At 42.4% G+C, this 20,383-nt stretch overlaps 1 protein-coding gene and 1 pseudogene across 13 annotated transcripts in view; one reads left to right on the top strand and one right to left on the bottom strand.

Moving 5' to 3' along the window:
• Nucleotides 1-20,383, top strand: part of OBSCN (obscurin, cytoskeletal calmodulin and titin-interacting RhoGEF) — a 210,209-nt gene that overhangs the window by 142,746 nt on the left and 47,080 nt on the right. For 11 of the 13 annotated variants that reach the window (XM_066627011.1, XM_066627016.1, XM_066627015.1 and 8 more), the window contains 5 exons: nucleotides 1,199-1,301; nucleotides 2,053-2,182; nucleotides 3,598-3,703; nucleotides 10,849-10,891; nucleotides 13,761-18,413. In XM_066627011.1, the coding sequence (XP_066483108.1) occupies nucleotides 1,199-1,301; nucleotides 2,053-2,182; nucleotides 3,598-3,703; nucleotides 10,849-10,891; nucleotides 13,761-15,156 (1,778 nt within the window). In that variant the 3' untranslated portion in view covers nucleotides 15,157-18,413. Of the gene's footprint in view, nucleotides 1-1,198; nucleotides 1,302-2,052; nucleotides 2,183-3,597; nucleotides 3,704-10,848; nucleotides 10,892-13,760; nucleotides 18,414-20,383 lie in introns of those variants that run through there. The other 2 variants (XM_066627014.1, XM_066627017.1) reach the window with 2 other exon arrangements.
• On the bottom strand, nucleotides 12,505-12,624 carry LOC136655015 (5S ribosomal RNA; annotated as a pseudogene).

Genomic DNA, 20,383 nt, shown 5'->3' with positions numbered 1-20,383 from the left:
GTTATTCCACCTGCTCTTTGGTGCGAGCAAAGAAGCATCTTGGCTGCCCTTCAAGTGAGAGATGAAGGAGCTGCTTGTCAGCCAGCGTGGGAGGCAATTGGGGCCAGAAGTGATACCAGACCGTGAAAGATCCATCTGAAATGTTGTGTGGTTTTGAAAGATAAACCCTTTCTGTTATTGTAAAAATCCCCTCGGGGCTTTAGAGATAGCCTGCCTATGTGAACCGCCTTGAATAACATCAGAGGAGTAATCCGATGACCGGAAAGGCGGGATATAAATACCAGTATTATTATTATTATTATTATTATTATTATTATTATTATTATTATTATTATTATTATTTCTGCTGCCTGTCTCAGCGGTGGCTTTCAGTACCATTGACCATGATATCCTATTGGACCATCCCACAAGGTTGAGTCTGGGTGGCTTAGCATTGTGCTGATTCTAGTCCTGCCTTGGGGAGGGAGGCCTAGAAAATGGCATTAAGGGACTGTTACTTGACCAGTGGCCTTTAGGGTCCCTCATGGTTTATCTTGTTCCTATGTTGTTTAATGTCAACAAGAAACCAATAGGAGAAGTCATCTGGAGGTTTGGGCTGAGAAGTGTACAGTATTCTGGTGATGCCCAGGTCTAGTTCTCTGTGTCAACTGTTTCCAGGGAGCCAGCAAAAATTCTGAATCAGAGACTGGAGGTGATGCTGGGCTGGATGTTGATTAACAAGTTGAAGTTGTTGGTCATTAGGAGAGTAGAACCTGGAGGAGAGATTACACCTTGATGGGGTAGTGCTCACTCTGAAAGAGTAGGTGCAAAGCTGAGGGATGCCCCGAGAACTTACTCTGTTCTAGGAGGGGCAAATGGTAACCAGGAACACCTTTGCCCAACCTCATCTGGTGCGCCAGCTAAAACCCTTCCTGTACAGTGTAGACAGCAGATGTGATCTATACCTTGATCATGTCTCATTTAGACCATTGAAACATGCTGGCTTCCCATATGTACAATGTTGGACCTCCTTGCAATATCTACCTTTGCTGGAGCTTAGCTGAGCTCCTGGGTGCGTGCCACAGCTCTCAAACCAAAACTTTGGAGAACCATTTATCTAGCCAAGCCCTTGTTCGTTCTTAGCTTGCTCCAGGTTTTATTGTTCATGCTGACATTTGTTTGATTTCATGCATTCATCAGGTTTTCTTTTTCTTTGTAGTGCCTCCTCGGTTTGTAAACAAGGTTAAACATGCATATTATGCTGATGGTGAAGATGCACAGTTTACATGCACTATTGAAGGAACACCTCATCCACAGATCAGGTGACCTGCCCTGCTCTTATTTTGTCATATTAAAACAAGTGATTTCTGGAAGTGTTTCAGACTTTCTTGTACAAAATGCACAGAGATACGCTCTCCTGAAATGAGGCTCAGTAGGACAGAATAGACTGAAGTGACCTCATTTTGGAAGCTGGTGCAACTGATTTTCCATTATTTTGTCTACAAGTAAGAATGTTTTTCATTTCTCCCTTCCCCAGAAGGGAGGTGGTAGTGGGAAAATGGAGAAGGCACTGAAAGTTGTGCCCAGTGAAGAAGCCCATGTGCCGGTCCCTCCAGCTTTTCCAGTCTTTGTCCTTATGGTCTCTCTTCCCACTCAGAAACTGATGACCCTCTTCCTTCTTTGCCCACTGCTATCCTAATTTTTGCCTGTAGATTCCAGAATACAAACCCCCAAATTTTAGGATTAAATTTATGCCAATTAAGCACCTATATGCATTGTCGTGACATTTACATAGTTATTCCAAGCCTAGAGTTGTACAACCTCACACTCTGCACAAAGTATACTCAGGTTGAAATCCTGTGCATCTTTTCTGGGAGTAAGTCCTGCTGAACACAATGAGACTTACTTCTGAGTAAACATGCATCGGATTGCAATGTCAGTCTGGATTCCCTGGCTGTGCCCACTTTGCTTCTAGAAGAATATATGGAACAAAAGTGCTGCAAAGGTTTTGAATCTTATTTGGGAATATCATGTCTTATAGTGACCTGTTCTCTCTCAATTGTTCCCCAATAGGTGGTATAAAGATGGAAATCTATTGACAGACCCAAATAAGCACCAGAGTTTCAGTGAACCACGAAGTGGCGTCATAGTCCTTGTGATCAAAAATGCTTGCAAGGATGACGTGGGGTTCTACGAGTGTGAGGTGAGCAGCGGTTGCCTTTCAGAGTCTGGTGTTTATCGTTGTAATGCAGTAACTTCTCTTAGATAGCAGAGAAGCAAAGTGTAAAGCTGCAGTCCTCTGCAGCTTCAATTACTTGTGAGTAAGCCCCACTGAATATAATGGGATTTACTTTCAAGCAAGCTTACACAGAATTAGTCTGCAGGAATTTGTATTTATCTCCTAAGGGCTTCAACAGAGCTTGAACTTGCCTAACACTCTGGGAACTGAGGATTTCAACATGTCGAAACAAATAACATGTTGAAAATCCACAGTTCCCAAGATGTTAGTTAGGCAAGAAGACTCCTCAAGGAATTGACAGGGAGCTGGGAGGAGAAGTTGAGTGTTTTTATTGGTTTGGCTAACAGCTGTTCATGCAATCATTTTAATTAGTCTGAGTATGAGGAGATGATGATTGGGGGATGTCATCTGAATATTTCATCTTTTAGCACAGTTTGGCCTGTTGTGGTCTTAGTGAATTTCTGCACTTGGTTTCTAGCAGCCATAGTCACTCAGATGTTTGTCTCCCCACAAACACAGTTACGCACAGTGAGAACGTAGATGAAGGAATTCGATTCCTGCCCTTTCCATACCCAGAGTATGACACTTTTTTTCTGTGAACCCCCTTAGTGAACAATATTAGAGGAATATTGGATTTTGGGCTAGACTAGAGGAATAAGTCCCCATTATTCTCTGTCACTGGTTCCAGAGATCTACCGAGAGAGAGAGAGAGAGAGAGAGTGTGAGACAAAGAGAGAGAGATGCTTTGCAATACAATTCAAATTAGTTGGTTCAATCTTTTCACAACTTCTGAACTGTTGAGAGGATACATGCATAAATTCCACATGCAGTTTGCACATGGTAGGCCCTCCTGAACCAGTTACCTAATCAGACTCTAAGTGGCTATTTATTTATTTATTTATTTATTTAAAAGATTTCTGCCCCAGCTTTCCTCTGTGAAAGAGAAGAATCTGTATTCAAAATTTCCACTGACTGATGACCCTGTGTTGTGTAATTGTGCTTCCCTCTGCAGCACATAACATGGTTAGTAGATCTTGACACACCTGTGTTAATTGTCATAAGCATTCTTTGACCTACATCTCTGGCATAGTTCACCTTTTGTGCTCACTTGTGTCTGGGTGGCACAGCTGAATCTATTGAGAATATTTGAGTTCAGAATACCCTATATAAATCAATGAACTTTCCACAAATGTCAGTTCAATGAACCTAAGAAATTGTGGCAAAAAGTCAATTTGTGTGTGGGCAGAAAGTGTGTGTGTGTGTGTGTGTGTGTGTGTGTGTGTGTGTGTGTGTGTGTGTGTGTGTGTGGAAAGTATTAGCTTTCTTCTTTTGCCATAAACCAACATGAATTTTAACTAGTATTGCACGCTTCCCTTCAGCTGGCAAACAGGTTAGGGACAGCAAAGAGTGGCGCGCAGCTTTACCATCAGAGTGCAGCAGCAGTGGCTCAGGACAGGAGACCAGATCAAGCCATTACCATTGAAGGTATGACCCTTTAACAGCTCTGTGAGTATGTTGTTAAATTACTCTTGCCACAGGTCATATCCTTAAGGGCAGAATAAATCACTATCTTGTGTCCAAAGCACTTATATTGATGTTGGTTGTCTGTGTATATGTCTTATACAAGTGTCCGAACATGAGCTCACGGCAGACCATGGTACATTAATACAGATTTCGAAACTGTTCTGAGAAATTCCATTGTGTTACATTCAGTGTGATTAATACACGGAACCTTTAAGGGGGGAAGTAAGGATGTGCCCCCACTTGGATGAGTTTGGAAGAGATTGGAATCAATGTGTCAGTTTAAAGGTAGAACCTTTTGTAATACTGAGAAAAGACAGCTTAGAAGTTCAGCATCACCTGCCTGGGACAAGGAACATGATCACACTGATACCCTTCGTCCATCATTACTGGATGTTTATCACAGACTAGCAGTTCCCAAACTTTTCAGCACCATGCCTCACCTTGTCCTTCACAGTTGGTTGTGATGCAATGCTCCTGGTAGTGACGCCATGCCTTATAGGGAGGCCCAGGAGGCCTGGATCACACTAAGCCTGAGACCCATTCTATTGGCCTCCAGGGGCCTCAGGATGGCCTGCGGAAGCTTTCGGAAGCAACTTCTGGTCAAACTGAAAGTCATGGGCCATTAGAGTGGGTTGTGGGCCTGATGCAATCCAGAAGGCACGCTTTGCTGGCACAGTGGCATCCTTCAGTTTTGTGGCCGTGAACCAGATATGACATTGGGCTGTATTTCTTGTTGGCAATCACTGATACTCAGCCTGCTCCTGTTCATGTTGCTCCTCCTTATTGCACCTCCTTGTTACGTATAGTTCTCCCACCCCTAACATTGGTCTTATAGTACAACACAATGTGTGGATCTTGGTTCAACTTTACACGTATTTTATCTGCCCGGTTTATGGGAAGGCAGGATCATCTCTATGCCTGTTTATAATTCAAGACTAATTTGCAATATCTGTATTTGTGTTGATAGAGGTTAATGAACACTTGGGTTCAGCTACAAATATTCTACTAATATCCAGTACTAATTATTGGCTCAGGTTTCCGTACTGAAAGGCATACATTTTTGACATGGTAATTCATGGAGGCAAAAGGATTAGTATTATTAGAAGTCGGATAATGCAGGTCATGAAGTTAAGTTCTCTTTTAAGTTCTCTGTATCCAGTGCACAGTAAATAGAAGGAACAAGATCTTTGAAACCAATAGGGGCTCTTTTTGGGGTGAAGCAGCAGTGTTAAAACTACAGGCTGTAATTTATTTTTGAAGAGCAGAGTTTTTTTAAAAAAATCTGGCAATATTCAGGATTTTTACCTATCCATAAGAACAGCCACACTGGATCAGGCCATAGGTCCATCTAGTCCAGCTTCCTGTATCTCACAGCAGCCCACCAAATGCCCTAGGTAGCATACCAGATAGCAAGAGACCTCATCCTGGTGCCCTCCCTTGCATCTGGCATTCTGACATAACCCATTTCTAAAATCAGGAGGTTGCGCATACACATCATGGCTTGTACCCCGTAATGGATTTTTCCTCCAGAAACTTGTCCAATCCCCTTTTAAAGGCGTCTAGGGTAGGCGCCAGCACCACATCCTGTGGCAAGGAGTTCCACAGACCGACCACACGCTGAGTAAAGAAATATTTTCTTTTGTCTGTCCTAACCCGCCCAACACTCAATTTGAGTGGATGTCCCCTGGTTCTGGTATTATGTGAGAGTGTAAAGAGCATCTCCCTATCCACTCTGTCCATCCCCTGCATAATTTTGTATGTCTCAATCATGTCCCCCCTCAGGCGTCTCTTTTCTAGGCTGAAGAGGCCCAGACGCCATAGCCTTTCCTCATAAGGAAGGTGCCCCAACCCCGTAATCATCTTAGTCGCTCTCTTTTGCACCTTTTCCATTTCCACTATGTCTTTTTTGAGATGCAGCGACCAGAACTGGACACAATACTCCAGGTGTGGCCTTACCATAGATTTGTACAACGGCATTATAATACTAGCCGTTTTGTTCTCAATACCCTTCCTAATGATCCCAAGCATAGAATTGGCCTTCTTCACTGCCGCCGCACATTGGGTCGACACTTTCATCGACCTGTCCACCACCACCCCAAGATCTCTCTCCTGATCTGTCACAGACAGCTCAGAACCCATCAGCCTATATCTAAAGTTTTGATTTTTTGCCCCAATGTGCATGACTTTACACTTACTGACATTGAAGCGCATCTGCCATTTTGCTGCCCATTCCGCCAGTCTGGAGCTCTTCACAATCACTTCTGGTCTTCACCACTCGGGAAAGTTTGGTGTCGTCTGCAAACTTAGCCACTTCACTGTTCAACCCTGTCTCCAGGTCATTTATGAAGAGGTTGAAGAGCACCGGTCCCAGGACAGATCCTTGGGGCACACCACTTTTCACCTCTCTCCATTGTGAAAATTGCCCATTGACACCCACTCTCTGCTTCCTGGCCTCCAACCAGTTCTCAATCCAGGAGAGGACCTGTCCCCTAATTCCCTGACTGTGGAGTTTTTTCAGTAGCCTTTAGTGAGGGACCATGTCAAATGCCTTCTGAAAGTCCAGATATATAATGTCCACGGGTTCTCCCAAATCCACACGCCTATTGACCTTTTCAAAGAATTCTATAAGGTTCGTGAGGCAAGACTTACAAACAGTCTCCATGTAAGAAAATGTTTTATCTTTATAGGCTTTAGAAATATAATGAGAAATATAATGAGAGTAGGCTGTCACCCACAAGCTGGTTGTGAAATAAACAGTGTTGTTTCAGTTGATGGTGTGATTAATGACTTCTTAAAGTGGATTCAGATCTATGATTTTATATGAAAGCAGGGCTTTACTGTAACTTTGTAGAATTCATTTTTGTTTAATCGAGTTGGTGAAAAATTAGCAGGCCTAATTATGAGGTGATATAACCATTTTTATTCACCCTCCCCTCCGAATGATTTTTTCCCAATCACCTTGTAATCAGTGGGAGGGCCTAATATCTGGTTTAATCACAGACCAACAGAAATGGAACACACTTCAGAAGCCAACCTGCTCATTATGATCTGGAGTCATGCATCCCAAACGATGACCTGGTTTCATCTTGCTATGAGGAAAGAATGTGAAAGCTTGGCTACATGTTACACTCTCCCAGTGAGGCCAGGCCTACCACACAAGGGTTGAGAATTCTGAAAAAGGAAAGGAAACTCAGTGTAGATGACCAGTAGCCTGGCTGCCTGTTCTATTCACCACATGCAAATAGCCCCAGTAAGTAAAGCTGTTGAGAATTCATTAAATCATCCTGATCCCCCTACCTGAATGTGACTCAGGGACTCCAAGGCTTGAACCATGCACTCCTGGTTCTGAGTCTGGGACTTATCCTGGTGCCCAACTGTGGAGCATGTGCACTCAGACCTTAGAGCCTCCTTCAGGGTGAGAAGGGGATAGGAAATACGCAGTATCAGTCCCTGAAACATTTGGATTGGCTCATACTGGTGTAAATCTATAGCAGTCTTTTATAGTATAGAATCATTTTTAGTGATTTGGGGTGCACTCCGCAGTCCACATCTTTCTTGATTTTAAAAAGCAGCAGCCTGTGTTTCCCTTCATTCACCCAGAAAGCCAATATCCCCTCTGCAACAAGGCTAACTTCATCCATTGCAGGTAGCCTGCATATCACACAATAATCTTTGAATCAGAAGCAGAAAGACCACCCTGCAGAGATTAAAGGAAGGTGGCATCCAATGTTGTCTGATCACCTGGATAAGCCCTGAGAATTGTTTGTTCTGACTTAGCAAGAAAGCAAACCTGTTTAATTGGAGAGCTTCATTCCTATCCCATCTCACTAGTACTGTTGTTCTATTCAATAGTTGCTTTTAATTGGTTCTTTGTAGCTTGTTGGCTATTATTAGGTTTATTTGGATGACTCTGGAAAATTTAGTTCACAACACTTTGCCTTTCCATATCGATAATTCTCAATTTATTTTACTACTTGGAACTACAGACGTACGTATCAGTCAGGTATCTAAGAATGAAGACCCTGCCTTCATACTAAAGGGGCAAATCCAGCTATTTTTGATCTATTGTTTCAATAAGCTAAATTTTCAAACAGGTAAGGAAATACATATGAGAGTTCCCATTGGTCATGATGTAAAAAGAACATTCATTTGGAATCTAACTGTTTAGACTTCAAAATTGCACATCTTTTGTAAATACTGTTGTTCAGCTCGGTGTATAGGGATTGAAATTTTGTGTCCTAAAAGACATAACTCTTTCCTTTTCAGGTTTAAACTATAACAATGATTTTAAAGGGTAGATAAATTGTAAATTTCATAAATGTATTTTGAAAAATGTTTTCTTTCCCTTAACAAGACTCCTACAGTTGAATGAATTTGGGTGTTTCTGCCTGAGAGTGTATTAATTGTCACCTTGTCACACCAAGAATTAGTAAATTCATTAGTTTTCCAGGCAAACGATACTGCATAAATGTACAATGAAAACAACACTTTGCTTTGCAGGGGAATGTACAGGTTTTATAATAAAGTCTTTTTGGAAGACACCTTCCATGCAAAGAGTTTGGAGAGTTTTATTTTTCTTCACATATATCCATTGTACATTGTGTGACTAGCTGGCTTAACAAGTTAACAAGGAGGGCCGGTAGCATAGATGCAATGGCTGGCTTTTACACATAACAGCTTTTAACCTGCCTATCAGGACTTTGTGCTTTGCAAAGCTAAACGCAGCTAAAATGTCACGACCAACAATTTTGAAGGTGGTTCCAAAAATCAGAAGAAAATAAGTACTTTCGTTCTTTTATGCTGATTTCCAGGTTTTTCCTTTATTCAAATACAATGGATTCAATTCTGTTGTGTCTCAGAAAATATGCCTTATACTTTTATTTCCCATTTTAAATGCAAATCATTTCAAGCTGGACCTGAATAATCAATCAAACTGTGTTTTACTGGTTTATATTGGCATTCAAACTTGTCGTACAGGTGATCTTTCGGCATTCGTAATCACCAACCAATTACTATTTTGATATGGCATTTACTGAATTCAGACAACATGAAAAAGACCAGCTGTTCATATTGCAAGGACAGCTGAGCCAAAAGCTCTCAGAATTTTCTTTTTTAAACCTGATGGGGAGGGAGACAAGTTTTCATGAAACCATGCCACCGCCATTCGCCAGCATCACATTGCCACTGCCAATTTGATTGCTGTACCTGCTGGTCTGGGCCACTCCTTAATAAAACACCATTCCATCCCATTGCAGAGACAAAGCTTGCTTCCTAATTCTACACTCACTCTGGTTGGGTTTCAAGGTGGATGACATCAGAAGGAGGGCAGAAATGAGAGTAATTCCTCTCTGTAGAGGACAAAGAACAGAAGGATTTTTTTTAAAACAAAAAAAACAAAAAAGCAAATTAGTCTAGAGCATGAAGGTGGGATGAAACATTTGCCCTCCTCATATTCCTGCAGTTAGTGAAATGCCCTCTTAATCTTGCCATTTCCAAATGAGGTGGTTCGGGGTTGACTAAACCTCAGGGTTCAAGTGGTTCTTTGTGCTTATTTCTAATATAAAATTGTTTGTGAAGCTGCTTTTCTTTGCTATGCTTAGATTCCCACATAAAAATCCTATTTCTACAAAAGTATACAATATTTTTGTGCTTAATAACTGCACTTCCTGGGAATGAGTCTTCAGTAACATGAGAAATACCTTGGACTGGTTATTTAAAATATAATGGGTTATGGATCAGGTTAATTTTCTCCCGAGCTTACTAACTCAATCCAGAGGTGTGATGTTGTGCTTTGCTTAATCCAGGCTTCAGAAACATTGCACACATATTTACCCTTCGTAAAAAAGCCAAGACATATACATTGCTAAAGTCTGCAGTGCCAATATTATTATTGTTTAAAGGGCAACCATTCATAATTTGGTTTTAACACAGGTTTTTATGTACCTTCCCAGCAGTAGATTCTGTTTTGGTCAGCAAACAGGGAGACTGTAATGTTTATAGAAGAGATAGACATAAATTCAGGTATACTATACATCTTTTACGTGGAGAGAGAGAATCCCTTGGAAGATTTGAGTTGCTCTATTTGCCTTGGTTTTATTTACTTATTTATCCCCTTCCCTTAAAACATTTTGGCTTGTGGTGTGTGTTTACCCTAAGGCTAACTGTGGCCTTACTCCACTTTCAGTGGTTTAATGCTCTTACCTTTTAGTTTGCTGTTTAAATGATCTTCATTGTTCGGCCACAGCACAATCCTGTGCATGCCTTCTTAGAAGTAAGTCCCATTATGTTCAATTGGGCTTACTTCCAGGAAAGCGTGTTGATAGGATTTCAGCCCCAGTATGTTTTATTTTTCTCATTTGCTCTTTAAAAAGTAGTTATTAGATTTTGTTTTTCTTTCCCTGCCCCAGTTCAAAACATGAAAAAAGATCCAGAGTAAAAAAGCCCTAAATTATGATTACTACATATAAACAATGCCAGAAAGATGCATCGACAAAATTATTTGTTGCTTAGGAAGGCTTAGGTTGTGATCCACAAATCAGTTAAGCTCATAAACTGACTAATTGCCCTACAGCATTGCACAGCATTGTAAAATCAGATGCATGAGGGCCTCAACTTTCTTCCTCTCCCCACCCCACCTCAATTCCATGCTTTGTCCACAGGTAGACCTATACTGAAAAGAAGAAACAGCCAGTAGGGTTGGCATAGGGTAAATACAAAGCAGAATGTGTGTTTCTGCAGACCATGTCAACACGGACACAGACTACCTGACTAGAGTCTGTTTCAGCCTATGACTTGCATAAATTGTTACATCCAAACCATTCATGCTCTTATTGACTTCAGATGGATTAAGCCAGTTTATGTGTTTGCCAGCTTAAGTGATCTGTGGATCTGACTGTCAAATCTTTCCAGTCTTGTTTAGGGACATTAGAAATATAACACCTGAAATAACCACAGAAAACAATGATGGGATGGTGTATGTTCCCCCCCCCCCCAATTATGATTCTTTCCAATCAAGGTTTTTTCTTGATGCACTTAACAAAGTTAATGTAATCGTTGGAGCTTTGCCATTCTTTAACCCCATGTTGTTCATACTGTTTTCTTTGTAGTCACTGAACAAGAGACTAAAGTGCCCAAGAAAACCATCATCATGTAAGTGCTGATATTTTTGAACATTCATGTTGTGGTGTGCTGCCTCTGCATGACCCAATAACAAGCCTGTGTTTATTGGCCATGCAAGTGTGTTTCTTCCCATCCCATCAGATCTTGTGGTATTTTTGTGTTATGAGAAAAGGAAGCAATAGGTTGGGGGCACCCACACTGCCAGTGCAACCACATGAGCACTCCTCAGACATACTCAGCTTGGTGCAATTCTAAGTCTTCCTCTGAGGCCAGGGCCACCTTGTTAGGAACAAGACTCCACCTGTGAACACCACTGCTTCAAAAAGCTTCTGTGTACTAATATGCCTTTTAACTTCAAGTTCTTTCTTCCTCCATTTTTTTCCTGCTGTTAAATTCATCCAGAAGTTCTGCATTTTCATGAAGAACTTACTAAAGTTTGCAACATAACCTGGTTTTCATTCTTGGCATGTAATTGCTTCGTGTTGGTGCTTCACCAGATTTAGAGGGATGAGCAAATTCACTGTGAAAAAGCGACTGTGGGGACCAAAAATGTGCCCCACTTCAAAAGTTACCATTTCCTCACCTGTTCATTCCTATTCACTGGCCCTACTGGCAGTTGCTTTGATGCTATTTTTTTCCACCAGTCTTCAGCCTGGTTTCATAATCCCAGCCAGTCAGAGGTCAGGTGGCCAGTGCAATGACATCACAGCACGACAGACAAAACCAGATTTGGCCACGTGGCAGCATCACTGATGGGCAAACGAAGTTTTCAAATTGTCCTTGTTCTGAACAGAAGAGGGAGATATCATCCCTTTGCTGAGGAGACTTGACCATTCCCCCCAGCTTCAGAAGTTGCACTGTCCACCAGCACAGTTCAGCTCAGTCAGGCAGGGAGTGCCAGGCTGATGGTTTCAGTAATGGGTCAGCACATTCCCTCTCCCCTCACAAGCAATTTCATGCTCCTTTGTGTTCCCTTACATGGCTGAAATGGGATGCACCGGGGGCTGCAAAATAGTTCAGCTGTACTTCTAGTTCTCTATGGTACAAGAGGAACCTGTTAAGGATCTGGAATTTCCCTTTCTCTAAACAACATCCTGCTGCTCTTGAGACTTCTCTTTTAAGTGCCCCAATCAGTGGCTTGGACATTTCTGTCTCAAAAATGTCAAGGTGGAGCAAGGTTGAAAGGAGTATTGAAACACCTCAAATCACGTTTTCACTTTGGAACTAAAGAGCCAGCATCACCAATATGTAGCAAAACCAGTTCCCAAATGAAGCTGCCTTATGGTGAGTCGGATCATGGGTTCGTCTCACCCAGTGCTATCTGTCTGTACAGGCTGGCAGCAGCTCGCCAGCAATTCAGAAGGGGAACTTTCCCGGCCCTCCCTAGAGATGCCCAGCACTGACCCTCAGGCCTTCTGAGTGTAAAGCAGGGGCTCTGCGACTCAGCTGAGATCCTTGTCCATGTTTTCAGTCAGGAAACAGGCTGCTTTGCTGTTTTGGTGACTTCCAACTTTATGGCCAATCCTAATTCACTTTCCCAAACTGTCAAGAACTCAAACTTGAACTCTTTGCCAGCTGCATGGGCCTCTTGGTTGGCAACCTTCAACCAAGAGGCCCATGCAGTCTCGAAAGACTATGGTATAAGCCGACAGCACCCGGTATTCCCAGGCGGTCTCCCATCCAAGTACTAACCAGGCCTGACCCTGCTTAGCTTCTGAGATCAGATAAGATCAGGCATGTGCAGGGTAACAACAACTCTTGAGGCACAGATCAACGGGGCCTGAGTGCTTAGCGCTGAATAACAAATATTGCGCAATGTCAATGTGCCTCTCAAGCTAACCTAATTCTAGTGCTGCATCAAGAACCTGGGACGGGGCTATGTGGACACAGGCTGGCTAAACACTCAATGAGTCCTGCAGTTCAAGAGACCTTGCAATGTACATTCTGTTTCTCCACACTTGTGCACCCCAACATAATGACAGGTATTCTGCTAGTATGAAAAGAGATGGGCAAACTGAGATCTCCCAGCATTTTATAGTCTATTTGAATAATAATAAAAAAGAAACCCCTTATGCCAATGTCAATAAAATAAAAAGCTAATGAAAGGAATTTTGGAAAGTGAAGAAGCTAGTGGTTGATCTTCTAAGAATATCTCAGTATCCTTTAACAGAGACCATTTAAATATTTCACTTAATACCTGACCCTGACTCTTTTTAATGCAGTATTCTAACCGAGCTACATTTTGCCACCTTGTTTGCACACAAAAATACCTCTTTCAATTGTTTGAATAATAAAAAGATAATACATTTAAATAATAAAAGGATGCAGCATTAGCACTGAGAACATCCTGATGGAATTTAAACTGTATGTGTGTTTTTGGAAGTAAATGCTATATGAGCAACACATATTTTATAATTGAGACCCACTGATAGTAGTCATTTATTCAACATCTTCATGCATAGCAGGGGATATTCTAGTGGCCCAATAGTTCTTCCCGGGGTCTTGTTAAGTCATCTTTAGCTAGTCTGTGGAACCCTGTTGAGACATTTTCAGCTAAAATGTGACTGAAAAAGTGCAGCATGACCTACTTGAGATTTGAGGAGTGACAGGGTTGTTTAACCTAAATGGCTTGAGAATTACTGTTGAGTAGCAATACACACTGAATTGTGTTCTGGGCCACTGGGACATCTGTTCCTGAACTTGACGTGGATTTGTGAGTGTACATTGTTGCATGCCCCTTTCAAGCATATACACATTGCTGAAATGCTTGCAAAACTAACATTGCTCTGCTGCTCTTTTCAGTATTAGCGTGTGATGAAGGGTCAGTCTCAAGGGGGTGGGGAGGGAAGGGAGCTTGTCTCTTCATACACAAATACAATTCCAACATTTTCATCGTCAGAGAGGAAACTATAACGACGGTGGTGAAGACTCCGAGAGTGAAACGAAGGCTCTCTCCTGCCCGCCCATCTTCAGGCTACTCCCCATCTCGCTCTCCAAGAGCAGAGCTGTCTGCATCTGAGCCAGTTTTTGCGACTAAGATCAGGCAGCCTCTCCACAGGCACAACCTAGAGGCTCTGCAGAAGGCAGCCATTCCTGCCCTTTTTGTAACAGAGCCAGAGGACAGACAAGGAGCAGTCATCAGAGGCATCACTGTAGAAACCACTGTGGAGGAGCAGAAACCCAAGTGGGTTGAAGTAGAGGAAATAATTGAATTCAATGTTTCAAAACAAGCCCAAAGTATAAGGAAAAGAGGAGCTTCTCCTGCGAGATCAGAAAAAGATGAATCCATGGCCGGGTATACTCGGCCTGGCCAACGACCCAGGCGTTCATCTGAAGATGACCCAAACACAAACAACTCAAACAATAAATCAGTGGAGCAAGCGAAGGCTTCCCTGCCCCCTGTGGCCGAAATACCTGAAGCTGCCTACAGGGGTGTACCAGTCAGCAGTGAAAGTGAAGGATATCAAGACAGGTCTGAACAAGAAAGAGAGAATTGCCCGCAAGCATCGGTTAAGACTAGTTCACAGCCTACTTCGCCCATAGTTGCCTTTGTGGATGAACCCCTGGAGGCCACAGTGATGAACCAGGGTGACTGCCAGCATTCAGACAAAGATCTGGAGGTGGAAGACGACACTGTTGGATTTGACGCAGTATGGACTGCCAAAGAGGGATCACTGGGTCCTGAGCAAGACAAAGAAAACGTCATAATCAGTGAGCCAGAAGAGGAAGCGATGGATGACCTTAAGGACCGAGACCTCAAAATCCTTACCCGTAACGGGAAGGCAATAACTTTGGAGGACCTTGAAGATTATGTCCCTGAAGAAGGGGAGACATACAGATGTGGCGGTGCTAGTTCTGCAGAAGACAAGCCTTGTGAAATAGCGGTGCTCCAGACCGAAATCAACAAGCCAACCATTGGGAAGCCTGTCTTGCTGAACGTAGGCAGACCTGTGCGCCCTGAGCCAACGCAAAGCCTTTTTAGCCAGTTTGAGGGGCACCACCCGGGCAGCGTCTTTATGTCGGCATCCAGAATGACTGGCATGCAGGCCAGGGGTCCATCTAACATCTCTTTCCACGTCAGTGAGACCTGCACAGCATCTCATGCAACGGCTGCAGGAGCTTCGACAGGAGCCCCATTCAGAGCGACACCATCTTTCTGCACTGAAGTCCAGCTGTCCCCAGACAACGGACAGTCCAGCTTCAAAACCGAAGTTTCCACAAGAACCTTCAGCTATGGCACTGTTGGAGAGCCTGTTACACTGTGCATCAAGAAAGAGGACCCTTCCCAAAGCTGAGCAGAGACAAGTTCATCTTCTCCAAAAGTTGTGAGCTTTGCAATAAACCACAGCCACAAACAACATCAGGAACCTTAGGGAGAAAACTGTGATGGGAATCTTAGCATAAAGAAGAACCAAAAAGAAAACAATCTCCAGGAAAATACTGTACATTAAAATGATGTGTGGAGCTTTTCCAGTCTTAAAGGGAACACTTCTGTCAGTTCAGTATATATTATGAAACCTTGGATTGTGATTTTTTTAATGCACACCATTCCATAGCGAAGCCATAAGGAGCAGGTAGTGTAGGCCTAGGGCATCATTAGTGATGAGATCTAAAACAGTGTCATTTTTGCTTAAACATATGATGTTGAGCTGCTACGCTCCTTAACGGCCTAGTAAGGAGCTCCCAACGGCACCACTTGGCAGCATCTTCTAGCGACTAAGAGAAGGCTGAGCGTCTTCACCTGAGCCTGTTTCTAGTTGCTGCTGTGCCAGTCATGATGCAGCTGAGCTGACACACTTGCCGCCAACAACTCATTGACCACCAGCTGCTTCTGCACATTCAGGTGTGCTTTCAGAGCAATACACTTTCAACTTTCAAGGTGTGGACAACACAGACATTTTGCATACTTTTCAGAATGTACCATTTGCATCTGTCGTTGCCATAGGGTTAAACCCAGGCAATTGACTGAGAACTGCCCAGCCTCTATTCCATCCAGTGCTGATTTGCTAAACGTTGACATTGATTTCAGAAGAAACCAGACCGCATTGTCAGTGTGACCCACACTTAAATGCTTAAAACTGCATTTGCACTTAATCCAGTTTAATCCCATTGACAAAAGTGGGATTCCTGGATTATGTGCAAATAAATCCATTTAGGTTGCTTGTGGTTTGCAGTTTGGTCTTCATGAAGTTTGAAATGCCAGAATAACATCTTAATTTTTGTATGACAGACTTGGCATAGCAGTAGACTCTAGTGTTATGCATTTATTTGTCCCCACACACTATAAGCCTCAGGGGAAAACTGTTCCAACCCTGCTCTGTGTTCTTATATTAGACATGACAGTTAGGGCTAAGAAACACATACTTATGTTTTAATTAATTCCTGAAATAGTTATCCAAGAGCTGGTGCAACCTGTTATATAAGGAGTAGGGGAAAGCTTGCCTTAATGGCATTTATTGCACCTTAATTACTGTATCATGCCTTAATACATGATGTTATACCAAACAAGTATGCAGCAAATGCTATAGGTGAGTTTACTCATGAGTAAGTAGCTACTCGGAGTAAAATGTTCAATTGGATCTATAGAACTCCTTTATTGTCAGTGTTACTATGAGCACCTCTAAATAAGGTTCCTAATCTAACAAGCCTTTCCCAAGTCAAAGTAGCATTCTTACTGCTATTGCTACTACTAAATCCTCTTTGGGTATAACTGCTTAAGAATCTGTGTGTGTCACATCCCATGGATTCTGTCTAGACTTTGGGTGGGTTCAAACAATACTTTATTTCCACACAAGCCATTCCAACTGACTTCAGACACACGTATACACAGACGAACCAAAAGGGTCTTAACGAAAGGTCTCTTTGTTTCCATGAACAGAACACTGGCAGAGGTGCTGCTGACTAAATTTAGAATCACAGCACACCCAGAAGACCTTGCTACAAGCAGGTCCTTGAGCCAAATATAATTTCAATTTATCTGTTTAATGTTTGCTGCTGTTCTCATAACGATACAGATTTGGCCTTTTGTTCTGCCTATGATGAAAAAAAAATACACTTAATGGCATATTCAAGCATTGTACTTAAGAATATTTCCTGAATAAACTCATGAGAAATTAAACCAAATTGAGATCTCCAACCTACAGATTTTGTGTAATCAGATCTCATGGATCAAATTTGTACATAAGTACATAAGCAATTTAGGGATTTATTGCCCTAAAATACCACTGGAAAAAGCAAGTCTGTTGTCCAAAGAGGTTAAAATCACAAGAGTGTTGCATATATACTAGTGGTTGGCAACCTTCAGTCTCGAAAGACTGAAGCACACACTAAAAGCCTACAGCACCTGGTATTCCCAGGCAGTCTCCGATCCAAGCACTAACCAGGCCTGACCCTGCTTAACTTGCAAGATCAGGCATGTGCAGGGTAACAGTTGCTGTGCTTATATATTAACACCTCTTAAATATATGAGTCATGTCTTTTTTCCCTTTTTAATGGAGAAATAAAACCATATGACATTTTTTCTTGAGGTTACCAAACCAGATACTGTATGAAATATTATCAAGGCTTCCTCTGAACACGGCTTTACAATCAATTCACATAAATTTTCATCTCAAGAATGGCATTTGAACCTGTGACTTAATTGAGTCAGTAATTTTAAATTCAGTTTTCATTTAAATAATGTAAACTTTAAACAAAATTATGCAGGCTACTTTTGTAGAAGATTAGACATATTTTAGTGGCCATCTTGATGAAACTTGTTTATGTTGTACCTGTCATTTTCATAACACCTCATTCATTTATACTGTATATAATTACTTATTATACTTTAGTGTCTTTTGGATATGAGCTTTTACACTGGAAATTTACAGACATTACAAAAGATGAAAATACCTCTCTACTGAAGCTAATTTGATTATTAGGGCCGGGTTTTCAACTCAAATACTTCAGTGGAAATCTGTAGTTCCGTCACTAAAAATAGCAGATATTGGCCTTTTGTAAACTTATATGCAGAAATTCTATGTCTGTAAAAATATGCAGAAATGCTTGCCTTTCAGTTTTATTTGGCCGAGTAATAGTTTGCTAACCATAAGAAATAATTGTGTTTTTCTTGATCAATCCGAAACCCATCTGTTTACATTTTCTTTAAAAATTTAAACAGAAACCCAATTTGGTTGATTGATACATGCTACTCTTGACTCCTTCTTTAATTGATACATAAAGGCTATGGAGCGTCATGTATGTTTTGTTTTCAAAGTATTTTCCTAGAGATTAAAACAGAATTTGCTTGTAGGTGATTTACAGTTTGCTAAGGAGATGTGTGGGATTTATTTTCTGTAGAAGAAAAAGAACATGAACTTGTATTTGAAAACCTCAGTATAAAACAATCTGCTTGACTGCAGATTCTCAGCGGAAGGGAGGGTGTGACAAACACAGAAAGTGTTTAAGAGGTGACAAAGTGAAAGGGAAAAAAAAAACCTCAGACAAAATCTGTCAGAATATGCTGTTAGATGCTCAGTTTCAGATCAATAAACCTCTGATATCAGCTGCTTTACTCGTTCGCTTTTATGTCTTGCTTCTGTGTAATTTCTCTCAGTCACCTGTAGAGTTTTACAGAGTTCTGTGTCTGATGACACAGCTGGGAATCCCCTATTTGAGCCTCCCCAAAAGACTTTTGTAACTGGCTTCAGAGCAGGGAACGACAAGGGAGCAGATGAGAGCGGCGATGGGCAGTGGGCACGCTTCTCCAGGCTTGATGGGCCCAACTCCAGAGGCTTGATTTGACTGGTGGTCTCTGAATAACCTTTTATTGAGTTTGGGTCCAGAGAACTGAGGGGAGGTTCCCACCACCAAACAGCCCCCTTTCCTAAGCTGAACCCTATGGTGCATGCGTGCATGATGGAGGCACTGGGGCAGCAGAAACTCCAGCTTTAAAGTGTATATTGATAACAGAAGCCATGGGAACGTTAGTTGCCAACACCATTTCCCACATTTCCTGGTCTCAATGAATCTTTATGGTAGAGTTTTCCTTTGCTGCCCCTCCAAGGGCTGTGTGACCTGGAGCATGACCCAACACCAATGCCACAGCTGCCACTACAGCACTGTAAAGAAGAATAGAAAAGCTCCTTACTGTGCTTTGATCATAGCTGAAAATGTGAGATTTCCGTGATTTAAAGGGGCGGCACGTGCTGTCCCTGTAAATAAAGCTGGAAGTCCTGCACGTCGGCCTTTAAGAAAGCTGCATGGGGAGTAAGGGAAGGAGGAGGACAACTCATTTCTTCCTCAAGCACACAGGAAATGGGTCATTGTGGTTTGTATCTGTGGCAGGTTTGAGGAAGGGGGTGGTAGCCTTGGGCTGATCACACCCCAAATCAACTTGCAGTCTGCTGCTGTGTAATCCTCTTTACCTGGCCTCATGGTTAGACCAGCCGCGTGGCCCTCCAATATATGCAGTGCTGGCGAAAGATTACTGCAGGCCCTGGGGCAAAGCCCTGTGTCCGGACCCTCCATTGCACCCCTATCCACTCCCTAATGGCAGATTGGGCAGTATCTCTGCCTGGTAGGATGGGCCCTAGGATGTTGGCCTTTGACCAGCGCCTGATCTGACCCAACCTTGCTGTCATCGTCACTGCTGTAAGGATAGTAAGGAATAAAGACGATTTTGGGAAAGTGACCTCAGTTGCTATAGAGATCTTATGTCAGGCTTGTCACAAAGGAGTCAGAGGGCTCTGGGTTCCGTTTGTAGTGGACTCAGAGGGACAAAGCCCTTCCATTTACCATTCCTAACCTTCCCCCCATTATGAGATGGAGCCGTCACTCGTGGGCAGATGCAAGAGCCTAGAAAGAAGAAGGCAGCAGGATGAGAGGGAAAGAAGTGGGGCTTTTGCCACAGTGCACCTACACGGCCATGCTTAGTATCTAACCAAACTCACCATTTGGTTGACAACTCTCTAGAATTCAGTGGTATTTCCAAAGGCACATTTCACTTGCCTTCAGAGGACACAGCAAGCTATTCACAGCTGTTGACAGAATATTGCAAACCACTGCAAGCGTGACACCTCTGGTGTCAGATGGGCAGATTTCATGCACACACATGCACCTGCACATCTTGTTGGCCCATCTTGATGGAAAATGTAGGACAAATGTCCCAGTCAACTGTCCTCCTGCTCCATCAGCAGGAGTCTTTGGTGCAATTTTCAGGAGCAGGTTTCATAAAATAAATAAAATGAGGAATAGTGTTTAGTAGTACAGACTTTGCCCCATAAGCCTGTTTCCCTCATCTCCGCTATTTTAGGCTGCTGTTCTGTCCTTGAGGATGTACAAAGTACACTGTTAATCATCTTTGTCTTCCTTTTGCATATCTAGAAGCCAAATGGGATTAGGAGATCCAGTAATAAGTGGTTGCTCAAGAAGCCTGCAGGCAGTTGCTGGGACTACAAAGTTCCTTTCTTATATTTCCCAACCCTGTTTGTGTGTTAAACACATCCAGTTCAGCGATTTGAAATAGAGATTAACAGATTTGAA

The sequence above is a fragment of the Tiliqua scincoides genome, chromosome 5 (genome assembly GCF_035046505.1).
Source record: "Tiliqua scincoides isolate rTilSci1 chromosome 5, rTilSci1.hap2, whole genome shotgun sequence".
Classification (NCBI taxonomy): domain Eukaryota; kingdom Metazoa; phylum Chordata; class Lepidosauria; order Squamata; family Scincidae; genus Tiliqua; species Tiliqua scincoides.
This window is presented reverse-complemented; position numbering and strand designations above follow the sequence as displayed.